At 39.9% G+C, this 15,856-nt stretch overlaps 1 protein-coding gene across 1 annotated transcript in view; it reads right to left on the reverse strand.

Annotated features, from left to right (window-relative positions):
* Positions 1-15,856, reverse strand: part of CTNND2 (catenin (cadherin-associated protein), delta 2) — a 449,347-nt gene that overhangs the window by 124,843 nt on the left and 308,648 nt on the right. Inside the window, exon 9 of the mRNA XM_008568289.1 lies at positions 14,294-14,467. Within this exon, the coding sequence (XP_008566511.1) occupies positions 14,294-14,467 (174 nt within the window). The remainder of the gene's footprint in view (positions 1-14,293; positions 14,468-15,856) is intronic.

Here is a 15,856-nt window from a genome sequence, read left to right on the forward strand (position 1 = left end):
GTAGGGCCAAAAATGTGTACGAGTCACAGATGCACATTTTTGATATGAGAAAATGGTCAACAGTGACATGTTTTTACTAAGTCAAAAGGAATGACCAGTCATTGGATTTGATACTTATATAATTGATGCATAGAAAATAACCTTTATTTTGAATCCTTTAATTGTGTGTATGTCTGTGTGTGTGTAGAAAATTTCCAATATTACCACAGTAAACGACAACTCAGAATGAATCATTTCAATTGCATTCAAATGATGTTGCAAATTTGCACAAGTTTTCTTGACATTAAAAGATATGTGTTCATGATGCTTTTTAAGGTAGTGAACTTAAAAAGCAGGTAGGAGTAAGTCACGTGTCGTCCACACGTGTAACATAGCGAGAAGGAGCTAAAAGACAGCGCTGAGGGTGAGAGATAAAGGCTGGATGGAGACAAAGGTACCTGGCAAATGAGGACGGTTTCACAGGTGCACTCAGCAGAAAAGCAAGGCTCACGTGGAGTTAGTTCTTCCACAAGAGCCATGAGCTGCCTTGCGGGGCACAGCAGGCCTTAGGGTGGCTAGAAGGTGTACAGGTTGTCAAGATTTTAATCAAAACTGAAGTGTATCACTGACATATAAATGACAAACAATAGAGAAAAATGTACCATAATGCGTAGGGGTTGAGGTGGAAACTTTGGACTGAACCTCGACTTTCTGCAAACAGAATGAAAGCACCGTGCACTGAGCATTCTGAGCAGAGGAAAGGGACTCGGCAGGTGTGGACCAGGACGCTCTTAAGAACACTGGTCCATGAGCCCAAGAGAGGATGCTCACTGATCCCATGGATGGAGGAGGAAGGGAAGCAGGAAGCGGGGAAGGAAGAGCAGGAAGAGGAAGGTGAAGAGCTAGAGGTGGAGGAGGCGGAGGAGGGTCTGGTGCAGGAGAACAGCACAGAAACATGACTCGAATTGTTCCTGGCAGGTGCTTTCCCCGTGAGGACCTCAGGAGAGTTATAAGCCCTCAAAACAATCCCAGCTAACACTTACCTAACACTGGAAGCATATGCCAGGCACTGTTCTCATTTCTTTACAGGTAGTAACGCATTTAATCCTCATCTGGACTCTGTGTGGCAGATGCTGTGTGATTCCCATTCTACAGATGAGAAAGCGGAGGCACAGCGGGTCACGCAGCCCGCACGTGCTCAGCCAGGGCCCGAACCCAGGGAGCAGTGCCCGGCGACTGTGCGCCTCGTCTCTATTCTCTCCCACCTCTTGGAAAGGCAGTGTAAGTCATAAACGCCTGCATTCATGGTTGATATGATATCTCACACTTTCACCAATTAATCTTGGTCACCATTTTACTATTTTATGTTTCAGATAACCCATCTGGCACTGCACTAAGCTCCTGAGTTAAAGACCCTTTAAGTGCTGTTCATGGAGGTATTGGTCAGTCTGAGAACAACTTGCCCAGACTTAAGCAGGTCTCATAGAAGAGGTCGTGTATCACTGGAATTTCTTGCTTGTGTCAGGAAAGGCTGGCTTCTATCTGCATGTGATGGATGCTTTTTGAGGTAGTAAATGCTGTGTTCCTCCTTCCCCTGCTCGCCCACTCCTCTTCCTGGGGAGAGGCTCAGCCATTATTTGGCCCAACAAGGTATTGTCAGATGAGGACAGACAACGAAGCCACAATAGTTTTGCATCTCAGGCTAGAGGGCACAGATGCAGGTAAAAGATGGGATATTTTTGAAAAGGGATTAGAATAGGCAGAAACAATGTGCTTCTCTGCAGAGTTGATACAAAGCTTCAAAGCTGGGGAGAGAAAGATGGTGAAAGCAAGAGATTTCATTGCATTGTGCGGGCTGCCCCTGAACCCTGGAGTGCACCGGGACAGGTTCTCCTCTATGGGTGAGGGACTGACGATAAAATCCCCCTGGAAGACAGTCAAGCAGAGTGGACAGAAACTCTGTTGCTCTTCTTGGACTGTAGAAGTGGCTGGGCAAGCCTCAGGGATGGCTCCTGCACTATCCTGGGGGTAGGGGACACAGAGTAGGAATGACAACAGGGCTTGCTGGGAAGGAGGGGCTGAAGAGGGTTCCTGTAGCCCCAGTGTGGCAAGGGTAGCCCCTGAGGGCTTCCCTGATCTTGAATGGTGCGGTGTGTAAATCAGCTGAGGATGAAAGGCTGAGGACCCAGAGCTGCCGAGGGGTCACTTGGCCAGGAGGCAGGTGACACATCAGAATGGTGGGCATGGACGGTGGTTCTCTGGGTGAAGGAGAGGATGTGGCTGATCTCAGGGGAGCTCAAGAGGGAGGGTGGCTGGTGTGGGCCAGTAGAGCACCTCAGACTGGAGACGATCCAATCACCTATCACCACGTCTATGCTGAGAACCCAACAGGATGAAGAGACCTGTCCTACACAAGAAGCTGCATAGGACAGATGATTCCAGACTGAGAAATGGACACCCTATGCCCATCCCCAGTGCAGAGACATGCCTGTAAGACCCCCACATTTAGTATCAACTGCAGGGGCAGGAGAGGGTGGAGGCTGACCAACATAAGTGTGGCGGTGCTTTAAGCCTGAAGGGCCTGGGGAGTGGCTGAATTCGATTTTTACCTAGGGATGCCTAGATCATCAAGTGGGGTTTTTTTTTTTTTTTTTGCATCAGGCAAAATGAGGGCTCAGAGATGAACCTAAAGTGAATTATGCAAAACAAAGCTATGTGCATATGAATTTGTGTCCAATAAAGTTCCTTGTTGTATACATTGAGGGTTTGGTAATAAAAGTAAAGTCAATAACTTTTTAACCCTTTAAAACTAGGCTGCCTCATTCCAATGTGGACTCTCAGGGGCTTAACTTTTAAAAATCTCAGCCCAGCTATAAATGCAATTGATGGCTATAATTTTTCCAAACATTTCTCCCTTGCTGAAGCCGAGACAATTCTGTTGAGGCTGATTTACGTTCCTAAAAGGAGATTAACACTGTAATTAACTAGCTTTTCCTTCCTGAAATTGTAATAATTTGCTAAATAACTAAAGATAGTGTTCTCCTTTAAGCACTGAATATTCTCTTCTGAGGCTAAATCCATTACGGTGCTAAAATTCTGAATTTATTGATTAATTCTCCATATTTTAAAAGTACTCTTGCTTTAGAAGTATAGTCTGCAATTGAATGGTTTTCTGTTAAACAGCCATTTTCCTATTGACTTTCTTTATCAACTTTGACATTGGCCCACTTTTCTTTTGGTAAAGAAAAGCCTCATTTTAAAACCACCTTTCCAAACATAACTTAATCTTTCAGAAGCATTTTAGTATCTTGTGGTGTCACGGGGCCACCATGTGCTTAAAGTCCTACAGCTATAAAATGAGAAACAGATACAATGAATTTGGTACAGATCATACAAGATTCTGAAATCTGTTTCTGAATTTATTTCCAATACCACGGCATTTACCACGACATCTCATCTCATGATAAGAAGGCAAAAAGTACTCCTTCTTCCCGCCAAAAAGCTTATTAGCTCAGTCTTATTTCACTGGCAGTTTACTATAAAAATAATCTTTAAAATATTCAGAAACCACGTGGCTTTTGCTGCATGCTCACGTCATTCTCTCATCTGAATTACCAAGTTGAAAAGAACTGTGTTTAGTGGCTACACCAGGACTTAGGAAGCAACTGGGAGGTGTTAGCACAGGCCCTTTGAATGCAGGGCTGCTTTGCAACGGACGCAGGATTCAGGTGTCAGCTCTTTAAAGTCAGAGTTCTTTTATAGGATTATACATTTTTGTTTTTAAAATTTCAAAATCTGTTTTGAAAAGTTGTATCTCTAATGAACAGGACTACTGAAGATTTTCCTTATGTTAGTAAAGCAACAAATCAATTTAATAAGTAAAAATTTGGTTAAGGTAATGGCAGCTATTGCATGTTTAAAGTTTTTTTTTTTATTGTTTGTGTTTTTTAAATTTAAGTCAGATTAGGGCAAAGATTGAATTTTACTGTATGTGTTCATGCTATGCTGAAAATATTAATGTCCAAATAAGAGAATTTCCTGGGGGAAAAAGCATTCAGATCTGTTTTTGTGGTAAGAGCAAATAAAGACGGTCAAACTCAAGCAAAAGTGACCCGCAGGTAGCACTCACTAAACAAACACTAACAAGTGTACCTGTCCCCCCAACTCTCAAGCCATCTCAAGGATCAGTAATTTTCCATTAAAAAGCATGTCTGTAAAAATGAACCTTTCTGAAAGTTTTTTTTTTTTTATTGTGAATGTTATCAAATATTAGAGATGTCATCAGTATGTGCAACCGGCATTTAGAAATGCCTTTGGGGGAACTAAACATGACCCTGTTAGACTATAGGCATTGCATGATATGAGACCAAGGCTGCCTCGGATCTTATTCTCAGGATCCTGCATGTGCCCTAAGTGACAACGCTACAGAAAACTTTTTCTTTAATATATTTATTTTTTTCTTTTTTAAACATAATGCCTCATGATGGAGGGGTGCTGGACTTCCTGTATTCTTTTTGGAGCCAGAAAACATGCCATTTTGGGGGATATTGAGCAATTTCTTCCTTTTGGTGCTGGGGAAGGGGAAATCTGAAATTTGTCTATAGGGACCACGCAGACAAGGCTTTCCGTCTTGCAAGTATAAGGCACAGTTTTTGTTGAAGCCCTCAGTAATAAGGTAACTTGAATGCAGTTACTTTCTACTAACATATGAATTGTTTTATTTTATAACATAAATTGAATATATTAGCAAATCGTTGTCCCATAGGAAGAGAGGATTTTCTCTTTCTTGAATGTAGATTTAGATTACCTTACTGTAAGTTATTGCTCATTGTTGGTGAGGTAGGATATGAAAGCATTCGTCTCCTGGAGGCCAGGAGCTGAGCCCAGGTTATGTGGAGGAACATATAGGTATGATCTTGACGTTCATTAAGAGAACACAACTTGTCGTGGAATTGTGTTGTGTTGTGTTTTGCTTTGCTTTCTGTTGGTGGATGGTTAGGACAAGAGTAGTCTTGTGAGTCACATGTTGAACATGGCAGAACAGTGGTCAGCCTGGGTGAGTCGATTCATGGAGGGAGGCTTTCTGCCTTAAACGCTGGCCCTCAACTGTGACACCAGGAGAAAATAACTTCTATCTTCTACCTTCTTTGATCCCTTGCATATTTGGAGGTCTCTTCCTTATAGCAGCTAGCAGTCCCCTAAATGATAATCTGTGCTAGTGTATTAAAAGGAATTCTAAGTCATTACATCTAGCACTGAGGTTTTACCTGGAAATGATACTGGAAATGTGCTTCCTCATTTCTTACCACTTCCTTGTAAAAAGGACCTCACAGACACCCTATGCCTGTGCATGCTCCTATCATAGTGTCTATAATGGTTTTTTGAACTTTTTATCGTGCTTCCTCATTTCTTACCACTTCCTTGTAAAAAGGACCTCACTGACACCCTATGCCTGTGCATGCTCCTATCATAGTGTCTATAATGGTTTTTTGAACTTTTTATTTACATATTTATTATATTGTAAGGGAAGAGACCAAGCCACATTTATCTCTTTATCTCAATTGTCTTCCAGTTTCTGCCCACAGTAGGAGATTAAAAAATATTTAATGGATGAATCATGACGTCAGAATGATTTGCAGCATCACGTGCTTATGATTTAAGAACAGTGTTCGCCACTGAAAGGAACTATGCAAAAAAGGATCAAAGCCACTGTAATTACTAATAGGGCCAGCAAGTTCTCACCACTTCTGCAAAAGTACTGTTAGGGTTTGAAGTGACTGCATGCTCCTGTGGGAGTCTTCTCTAAAGCTGAACTAATCCACTAATTCTGTGGCTTCTGTGTGTGGTGGTGGAACCTCTGACTCAGGGCTTACGACTACATGTTTGTCCCCAGGACTGAATATGGAGGTGGCATGCCCTGAGCCTCCAGAGCTCGGACCACGTTGTGTCACTTCAACTGCAGTTGTTACATCAGAATTCCTCTCTGGCATGACTGCTCAGGTGTTTAATCATGTCAGCTCCCAGGTTAGCCCTTGTCTTAAACTGGGCTCAGAAGGGATTTTGTTTACACATAGTTTTACAACCACTTTAAGTATAATTGGTGGCCTGGGAGTTTCCTTTAGGGACAGGTTGTGTCTGCTATATACCAAGCTAAAATCCATTTCATATGTGATTGAACCCAGGAGGTTCAGCTGTCGCTTTAGTGCTTTAAAGATATTGCCTCTCCGTCTTTTCACTGGCATTCTTGCTGATGAGAAATACGCTATTTTCCTTATCTTCATATGAAACATGTCCTTTGTTTCCCTCTGGCTGCTCTTCACATTTTCTCTTTATTACTGATTTTGAGCTATTTAATTATGATGAACCTTGGTATCATTTCTTCTTGTTTCTTATGCTTGAGGTTCTTGGAGCTGCTTGGATCTGTAAGTTCATAATTTTCATTAAATTTGGAAAATTTTCAACCATTATATCTTCAAAATATTTTTTCTGTTCTCTTCTTTTCTCTCTCCTCTCATTTGGGGACTCCAATTACACATGTATCAGGCCACCTGACACTCACTGATGATCTGTAGTTTTGTTCTCTTTGTGTTTCATTTTGGATAGTTTCTACTGTTGTCGTCAAGGCCACTAATCTTTTCTTCTGCAATGTCTAATCAGCTGCTAATCACATCTCCTGTAGGTTTCATTTCAGACTTTGTATGTTCAACTCTAGAAGTTTTATTTGGGTATTTTATATACTTTCCATGTTTGTCCTTAAGTTTTTGGACACATGAAAAGCAGTTATAATAATTGCTTGTTTGCTAATTTTAACATCTGTGTTAGTTCCGAGTTGGGTTTTTTTTGTTTGTTTGTTTTTGTTTTTTGTCTTTTTTCCTTGTCCGGCAACGGATTGCAACCCTCAGTGTTGCCCCCGTACCAGACCGGGGACCGGCAACAGGATTGCAACCCTCGGCGTTGCTCCCGCGCCTCGCTCAGCCAGTGAGCGGGAACCAGTCTGTATGTGGGATTCGAACCCTCGGGCGGGAGCGCAGCCGCACTTCCCAAGCGGCGCACTATCCAGTGCGCCACCGGGCCGGCCCCCTCCGAGTTGGTTTTGATTGCTTGCTTTTCTCCTCATTGTGGATTGCATTTTCCTATTTATTTGCTTGCAAGGTAATTTTCAATTGGATGCAAGGCGTTGTTAATTTTACCCTGTTTGGTTCTGGAATTTTTTTGTATTCCTATAGATATTTTAACGCTTTGTTCTAGGATGCAGTTAATTTACTTGGAAACTGTTGATCCTTTTGGGTCTTACTTATAAGATTTGATGGAAAGACTAGAACATGTTTAGTCCAGGGATAATTATTCCTCAATCATGAGGCAAGACTCCCTGAGTATTCTGTCTGGCTGTTGGGAATACACACTATGCCACTCTTGTGCGAGTTCCAAATTTTGTTGTCTCTAACAATCTTAGGTGGTTCTTTCTCCAGTCTTAGGTATTTCCCTTGTATGTATGCACTGATAGTTCTCTGCCTAATATTGGGGGAGAACCCTCTGCATATCTCCAGGGTTTTATGAGTGGCTCTTCTCTCTTTGATATTCTGTCTTATAAATTCTAGTCATCTTGATCTCCCCAGATTCCCAGTTCCCTCTCCTCACCACAGCAAGTCTGCAGAGCTCCCCTGAGTCTCAATCTTTGTTCCATGGCTTGGAAACTCTCAAGGCAGTAAGCTGAGGCTATCTTAGGGCTCACCCTGTTGTCTCTCAGAGATCACTGTCCTTTGTTGACTGATGTTTAATGTCTTACTGAAAAAACCATTTTTTCATATATTATTTTTTGTTGTTTGTTGTTGTTGTTCCTTGGTAAATCTGGACCTAATCACTCCCTCTTGGCATTTGGCTAGAAGTGGGAGTCCCTCTGGATCAGCTGTTTTTACAACTTCAGAATGGAGACTTTACAACTTCAGAATGTAACTTAGGACTTCAGAAATCAGATCATCCAATGACAGTGACGAAACTAATGCCAAACTACCAAATACAGTCAATTAGGATGCACATGGCCTTTCCAATACAGATGCAGTCCTTGCTATCAGTACTGCTTCCTGGGTCTTTCAGGGAAGAAATCGCTAAGTCACGTGTGATTAGGGCCAATGGCTTGGTTATGGCCCATCTCCTGCTCCTTGAGTGGGGCCTACTGTTGTCTTGCTTCAGGCTGGTCATGGTCTGCATGTGAGTTTACTGTCTCTAGGAGCCTGCTGATTGGGAACAGTCCTCAGATAACCTCTGTATTTATTCTGGCCCAGTTTCTAATCCATTAGACATCATGCTTCATGCTCCATTCTCATGATACTCTTTCAAAACTCTGTTTCTTTGTATTGAAACCTTATGCTTTACATCAAACCATTAACAAGGAGAAAGACAATTCACTTTGTTTTAGATGTCAAACCATGATTCTTACTTTTATTTGCTGCACTCCACTAATCTGCTTTGGTTCACTTTTACATGATACACTAACTGCTATGCTATGCTAATTTTGCTGTCCTTCTCAAGGCTGTTGCCCCTGTTCCTAGGGACAAGTCTCAAGTTTCACAGTTCTCTTACATTTTTTATTCATTTGGGCCACATGGCCAGAGATACTGTTTCCTTTTTCACTAAATCTATGTTGCTATCATGTTAGCTGGTTAAATATTAATAGATTAATATCCAAGTATCTTTATTCTTAGTTTTAAAATAATGAGTAAATAATAGTCTCTTGGAGAATGTCACATTTTAGTGGGAATTTACAAAGATATCTAAACTGGCTTTGGAGCAAGTACAGATATACAGCTATAGTTCAAACCCCAGGTTTTCATAAAGCTCAATTACAGTATAAATAATCCATAAATGGTAGTTGAAAGAGCATTCATTCACATTTTGAAAATCTTCAAACTACTGTATCCAATTGCTTTAATATTCTGCAACAAACAAAATTACTGTACTGAAGATGAGAAAAAGGTAACTGAAGTCCATGTTGGCTATAAAAAACATTTATCACTTTGCTTCTGCCAAAATACCATTATGTTTTTCTGATGCTCATAAACCAAGTAATGAGTGTTTTAAAGTTTAAAAAGTGTTTAGGGCCATTATGAAGATCTAGTTTGCTAGTCAATTTGTCACAGAAAAAACGTGTGCATGATCTTCCTATAAAGACAAGTTATTGTTTCAGATGATGAGGTCTATAAAAAGCTGTCTCCATGCAAAATTCTGGTGTTTCACCTCTACATTTCTACTTTGTTGGGTCATAAAAAGTTAAGGGCACTAAAGAAATACCACTAAATTTCAATAGTCACTATAAAAACACCCTGTTAGGACTCTAGATTTCAGATGGTAACACTGTACTGTAAAACTTGATGCTGTTGTGTATCCTAAATCAATCTCTAATTATTCAAGATTTTTTTCCTGAAATCATCTTTTTTTAAGTGAAGATTTTTCTGCTTGGTTTATATGCAAGTCATTCTTAGTCTTCTTGAAATTATAATAATTTATCAGAGTTTGGCATAATGATAATCTTCTCAAATCTTCCCTCTGAATTGTCCACCCTTCCTTCCCAGGTAATATGGCAAATTAATAAATTATACGATAGATGATAATGTGACTGACTCCTATACATGCTTGTGTATTTGTATTTTGATAAGAAAATTCTTACATCAGTATGTATATACTTAGAACTACACACAAATATTCCTTAGCAGCCCCTTGCGTGGCTGAAGACTATCTCATTTGTCTAGAATTTTTAGGGAAGCCAGTGCTTCTTAAAAGTAAGACTAACATCCTAAGAGTCAAAAATTCTTCTGTAACCATTGGGATGCAAATCTTTCTAAAATCCTTTCTGTCTTCTAAAATTACCAGCAATAATTTAACATTTTCTTGGGCTGGCCGGTTAGCTCAGTTGGTTAGAGCACAGCTTTGTAATACCAAGGTCACGGGTTTAGATCCCCGAACCAGCCAGCTGCCAAAACAAAAACAAAGACAAAACAATAATAATATCAAAAAACAATTCTCTTGTGGCAGAAGGTTGGTATTCTGACTTCCAGTTGTTAGAATATATGGAATAGCCAAGACATGGAATGATTTTTCTTTTTCACATCCTTATATTTACTTTTTCTAACTCTTCTATGTTCTCTCTTTGCTGTCAGGGTGTCCACTCTCCCTTCTTATGGTGGATCTGTGTGTCTGCTTATAAAAGGTACTCCTTGGTTTTCTAATTTGTTGCTTAAAATCCAATGTGGACTGGAGAATCTGATGATCATAGTTATACTTTATCGAAATCACAGAACAGCTTTTGTGATGTTGACTTTGACTATTCCAGACCCTTCTACCTCCTTCTTAGTAGTATCTACTCTATTAGTAGTAGAAAAATTCATCAAATAAATGTCCTCTGGATATGGGGGGATAAATTTCACACTGGGGATAACTGTGCTGAACTAACATATAGGTTTATGTGCTGAAAACAGGCAGCACGATGTTATTGCCAGAAAATACTAAGAATGATTATCGTACTTTTTTCCTAATTCTCATTATATAATCCAAAGGAGGAGAGAATTTGAAAATATAAAAATAGCAATTTTTTTAAAGCTTATCATTTGCTTACTCCAAATACCTAAATACCCAGACTTATCTCAGCAGCTCTTCCAGCTGACCTGGCTGCCTCTGGGACCCAGAGCCTGGTAACTTAAACAGAAAGTTCAACATTATAAGAGGTAAAGACTACAGAACTGGGCAGTGCTACTGAAATCTGCAGCCTGAAAAGTACTGCTGAGTTCAGATGCTGAAAAGAAAATGGTTCTCTCGCAGCTCTTTTCTACCAATTTTATATTGTATTGACAGCATCTTCCCATCCGAATCAAAGAACCAAATAAAGAATCATAAAATGTGACTGAGAATGGCCTGATCTATAATAGGTGCTACTAAATTCATATTGACTGGTGAGATGTTTATAAATAAAAAAGACTTACCTACAAGAAAGACATGTGAACATAAATACTAGTTGAGTTAAACACTTCTGTTTGAGCATTTCTGCTCAACCAAGCACTGGGCTTAGTAGTGGGATAAAAGGAGATAAATGGGACTTGGCTTCCGCCCTTAAGGGGCTGACAGACCAGATTCTTTTCTAGAGGACAGTCTCAGCTCAGTAAGGACTCACTGTATAAATGAATGAATAATTGGTGACACTGAACCTTAAATTTGACATTTAGATGTGGTGCAGTTCTTTATACATAACATGTCTCTTTTTTATCAGGCTGCTTTTAAGATTTTCTCTTTATTATTAATTTTGAGCAATTTGATTATAATATACCTTGGTATAGTTTTTTCATGTTTCTTATGCTTGGGGTTCCTTGAGCTGCTTGGATCTGTGAGTTTCTGATTTTCATTAAATCTGAAAAATTTTCAACCATTATTTCTTTAAATAATTTTTTCTGGGTTCTTTCTCCTTTCTCTCTTCCCTTGTTTGGGGACTCTAATTACACATATGAGTATATCAGACCACTCACTGATGCACTATGTGTATTTGTTTCTTTTTTCTCTGTGTTTCATTTTGGACAGTACAGTTTCCATTGCTGTCTTCAAGTTCACTCATCTTTTCTTTTGCACTATCTAATATGCTGTGATTCCCACTCCACATAGTTTTTGTTTCAGACATCATATTTTCAACTCTAGAGGTTTGACGTGGGTCTTTTATAAATTTTTCCAATGCCTACTTAGCTTTTTGAACACACAGTGTATAGAGTTTAAAGGTTGACATCTTGCATCTAAAATCTTTCAGAGCCCAAAGACATTTCTCCATCATAGTATTCTCTTATAATCCTTTTGATTTCTGTAAATTTGGTTGTGACTCCTTTTTCATTTCTGATTTTAGTTATTAGAGTTTTCTGTCTTTTTTCTTAGTCCATCTAGGTAAAGGTTAGTCAATTTTGTGAATCTTTTCAAAGTATCAACTTTGGTTTCATTGATTTTCTCTATTTTTTTTTTTTTTCTATTTTTTATTTCTTTCATCTATGCTCTGATTTTTATTATTTACTCCCTTTCCAGGTCTGGGCCTAGTTTGCTCTTCATCTCCTAGTTTCTTAAGTTGCAAAGTCATTGTTGATTTGAGATCTTTCTTTTTTCTTAGTGTGTACATTTACATTAAATAAATTTCCCTTTTAGCACTGAGAAAAAGAGAAAATGAAAAAAACCCAACAAAAAACCCGAAAGTTGCAGTTCATGTAACAGTAGGTTCTTTGGCAAATATCTCTTTTGGGACTATGATTAATCATTTTAATAAAAGTTTGCACATTAAAAAAATTGTTCTGGGGCCAGCCCCATGGCTCACTCGGGAGAGTGTGGCGCTGGTAGCGCCAAGGCCGCGGGTTTGGATCCTATATAAGGGATGGTCGGTGCACTCACTGGCTGAGCGTGGTGCAGACCACACTGTGCTGAGGGTTGCGATCCCCTTACCGGTCAAAAAAAATTGTTCGGATAAAGACCTAAGTATTTCTCAAAAAAATGATAATTGGTAACAAAACAAATTGTATCTTCAGATAGCACAATTGACTTGCCACCACCTAGATCTTTGGGCCTCAAGTCAGACTCATGCCTGAAGCCCAGAGCCCACTGTCCATGTCCATGCTGTCAGTGCTGCGAGGCAGTAGAGCTGGGCAGGGCACGTGAGTACGCTTGGTTACATCAGTGACAGCCCCTTGGCCTATGACATCTTGCTTCTAGTGTCAGATCTTTGCATCTAGTGTCGTGATTGATCTGCACGATGTAGAGTGAGTAAGCCACAGTCTTCTCTGTTTAAAGATGACACATCTGAGACACAGTGAGGTGCTGTAATTTTCCCAGGCTCACAAAGCTCAGAAAAGGGAGAGCCTAGCTAGGTGTGAACTGTGATTTGAGTCAAGGCTTCCTAGACCATGCTAAGTTTAAAGGGACATAAGATCTAAGGGCCAGTTCATGTAAGTGACTTCCATTATCTCTTTCCTTGTCACATAGGGCTATGCTCTGGACTTCTGCCTGGTGCCATACTGCTTTTGAACCATTTCTCCACCAATCTCTGGTTGAAAGCAAGAGAAATCTTCACTTCAAGCCCAGCCCAACCTGCATTCTATAGGTACAACTTTAGGGATGCCTTATGGGTGGGGGTAGGGGCAGGGACACATGTTCATTACTAAGGCTCTCAAGAGAAGAGGTGGGTCTGCCCAGCATCACTAGCCATTTTGTGGGAAGAGATGTCGGGGGCTGGGCCTCATGATCTGGAATGTCACAGCTGAGAGAGAAGGAAGTGCTGTGGCTTGGACTGTAGCTATGGAAACAAAGGATGACAGAGAAAGAAAAGTGACAAGAAGACAGACACAGGGAGGCATAAGCCAAAGGGAAAGTGTAGTTACACAGTGATGCTGAGGCCAGCATGTGTGCCACCTATGGTGCTGATCTTCTGAAAATTATCTATAGCAATGTGTCTATGTTAATGTCATTTTGAAGAAAACGTCAAGGAAAAGAGTGATTTATGATTATCCCAAATCCCAGGCTTTGATTTTAAATGAATGGAACATGGATGGCAGAAGTTCAAACTTTCTTTCTTGGTATTTTCCCCATATGCCCTCGTTCTTCTAAGAGGTCACAGTTTTTTATGCAACAAGGCAAGTCAGCTCGTGTAACTATTAGGGACCACACTCAAGAATTCTTTGTTATGGCGAACCTCTTTCTATCCAAAATCAGGGTCATGAGAATTTTCTGTGAAAGTCATTCAGCAATAGTGTGTGTCTATATAGACTCAGAGAAAATGGTCCTATTCTCCTCCCAATCACACATTTGCTTTAATATTTTTTGCCAAAGATAACTAACAATACTATGCTTCTCTAAGCCCATAACTTAAAAATGCAAGGGGTTCTTTCCTTTGGGGGCTGGGACCTGGTAGAACATTTTCAGTGTTTACATTGGTTTTTACACAAGGTATTTGGGTATTAGCTCCCTGAACAGTCAATGATAGTGCTTTGAAAACATCAACATGTCACAATTATTCCTGAAGACCAAGTAGCTCAGCTACACAGAGTGGAAAGCATTTCACAGCATTTTCAGTGACTATACTCACATCTATTCTTGTGCTTTTAGTGGCCTTCAAGGACTCCTGAGCCCCGAAGAAGAATTCTTAAAAGGAATACCTTTCTAAGTCCGGCAGTTCAATATAATTGGTTTTTCGCTAAGTCCTTAACATTTTTATTGGAATTGCATTTCTTGACAGCAGACTTTTATTATTGTCTAAGGACTTGCTTGTCATCCCAGGTTTCTTTTTACTGTAATGGACCGGCCGTACCTTCCAGCTCCCTGCAGCCAGGTTCTGCAGGGCGCCTGCCGCCCCTTCCAGCGTGTCTGGGTTTGAGCACTCGGAGAGCAGTGTGAGGTAGGGTTTGACTACTGATGGGTGCCACAGCATCTGGATCCCTTTTGGTGGTTCAGCACAGTCTGGAAGAGGTCCTACTCCATCCCACTGGAGGAAGAAAAACGAGAGTAAACAGCTTTAACATCTTTGTGCTTTCCCAATATTGCCTTTGCAAACATTACAAATGAAAACAGAAGTGGTATCATAACATCCGGTGGACATTGGCTGCACAGAGGGTATTGAATCAGCAATCCAGGGACCACTAAAAATCCCAAAGCCATTCCTGCCCACCAAGATCTTATGGTTGAGGGTGGAGGGGGCTGGAGCATGCACAGAACTGAATGTAACTGGCAGTAGAAAGGGATGAGCTCTCTGAGAACGATTCTAACACATGGCTATAGGAAAGAAGAGATGGGTTAATCTTGACTGGGCAGGATGGTAGAAGGCTAAAGGTCAGGCAGCGTATTTTATAGTTAGCCTACTACAGGCGTTGCATGGTGCTTACCGACAATCAAATGCTCTCACTTCCTAGACGTAATTATTAACTGTGATAAATTCCTATGTAATATGTAAAGTACATGTGTTTGATTTTGGGTACCATTGCTGCATCTAACAAACAAAGGACAGAAGGGGCGAAAGAGAGAAAATTGCTATGGTTTATTAGACACATTGACATGAGCTATGGGTAAATTTAGATCTTGCAGTAATCCTGATAGTTAAATTTGCTTCAAGTTGAATCTAATGAGTGACAGGAGAATGTGTAAGACTATGGCTTTTACACACAAAGGAATACCAGTCAACCATTAAAAATGATAGTCGTGAAGACTATGTAGCAACTTGGACAAATGATAACGATAAAAGTTAAATGAACAAAGCAGGACGTAAAGCAGTATGGGGTTTGTCCCAAGTAAAGTGCATTATGAAAAACCTGTAATGATTGCAAAATTTATTGATAAACTGTCTTTCATTTATTTCTGCATTTCAAATTTTCTGTTCTATTACTCTTGTGATTTTAAAAATACTAAAAATTGAAATAATGATTCTGGTCTTTAATTACACAAAGCATTTGTCTTTTGTGAGAAATAAAGACTAATGAATATAAAAGGGTATAAATGAAATATGCTATATGGTTAGAAAAAATATACCCATATTCACTTCTGACAAAAATCACAGTAAAATGAAACAATTCCTTTATAAATTTAGGTTGGGGGCATTAAGCTATTTAGCTTATTTGTGTTTATTAATAATTACTTAAAAATAAATATAGTCTAAATGACATATCTTCTTTTTTACAGATTTTTTGCATACATACATATATGTGCATGTATATGTATATACAATTGACCCTTGAACAATACAGGGGTTAGGGGCGCTGACTCCCCAGAGAGCTGAAAATATGCATGTAAATTTTGACTCCCCCAAAACTTTACTAATACTATACTGTGAACCAAAAACTTTACCTATAACATAAACAGTCAATTACCACATACTTTGCAT

Source organism: Galeopterus variegatus, unplaced genomic scaffold, assembly GCF_000696425.1.
Source record: "Galeopterus variegatus unplaced genomic scaffold, G_variegatus-3.0.2 Scaffold394, whole genome shotgun sequence".
NCBI lineage: Eukaryota > Metazoa > Chordata > Mammalia > Dermoptera > Cynocephalidae > Galeopterus > Galeopterus variegatus.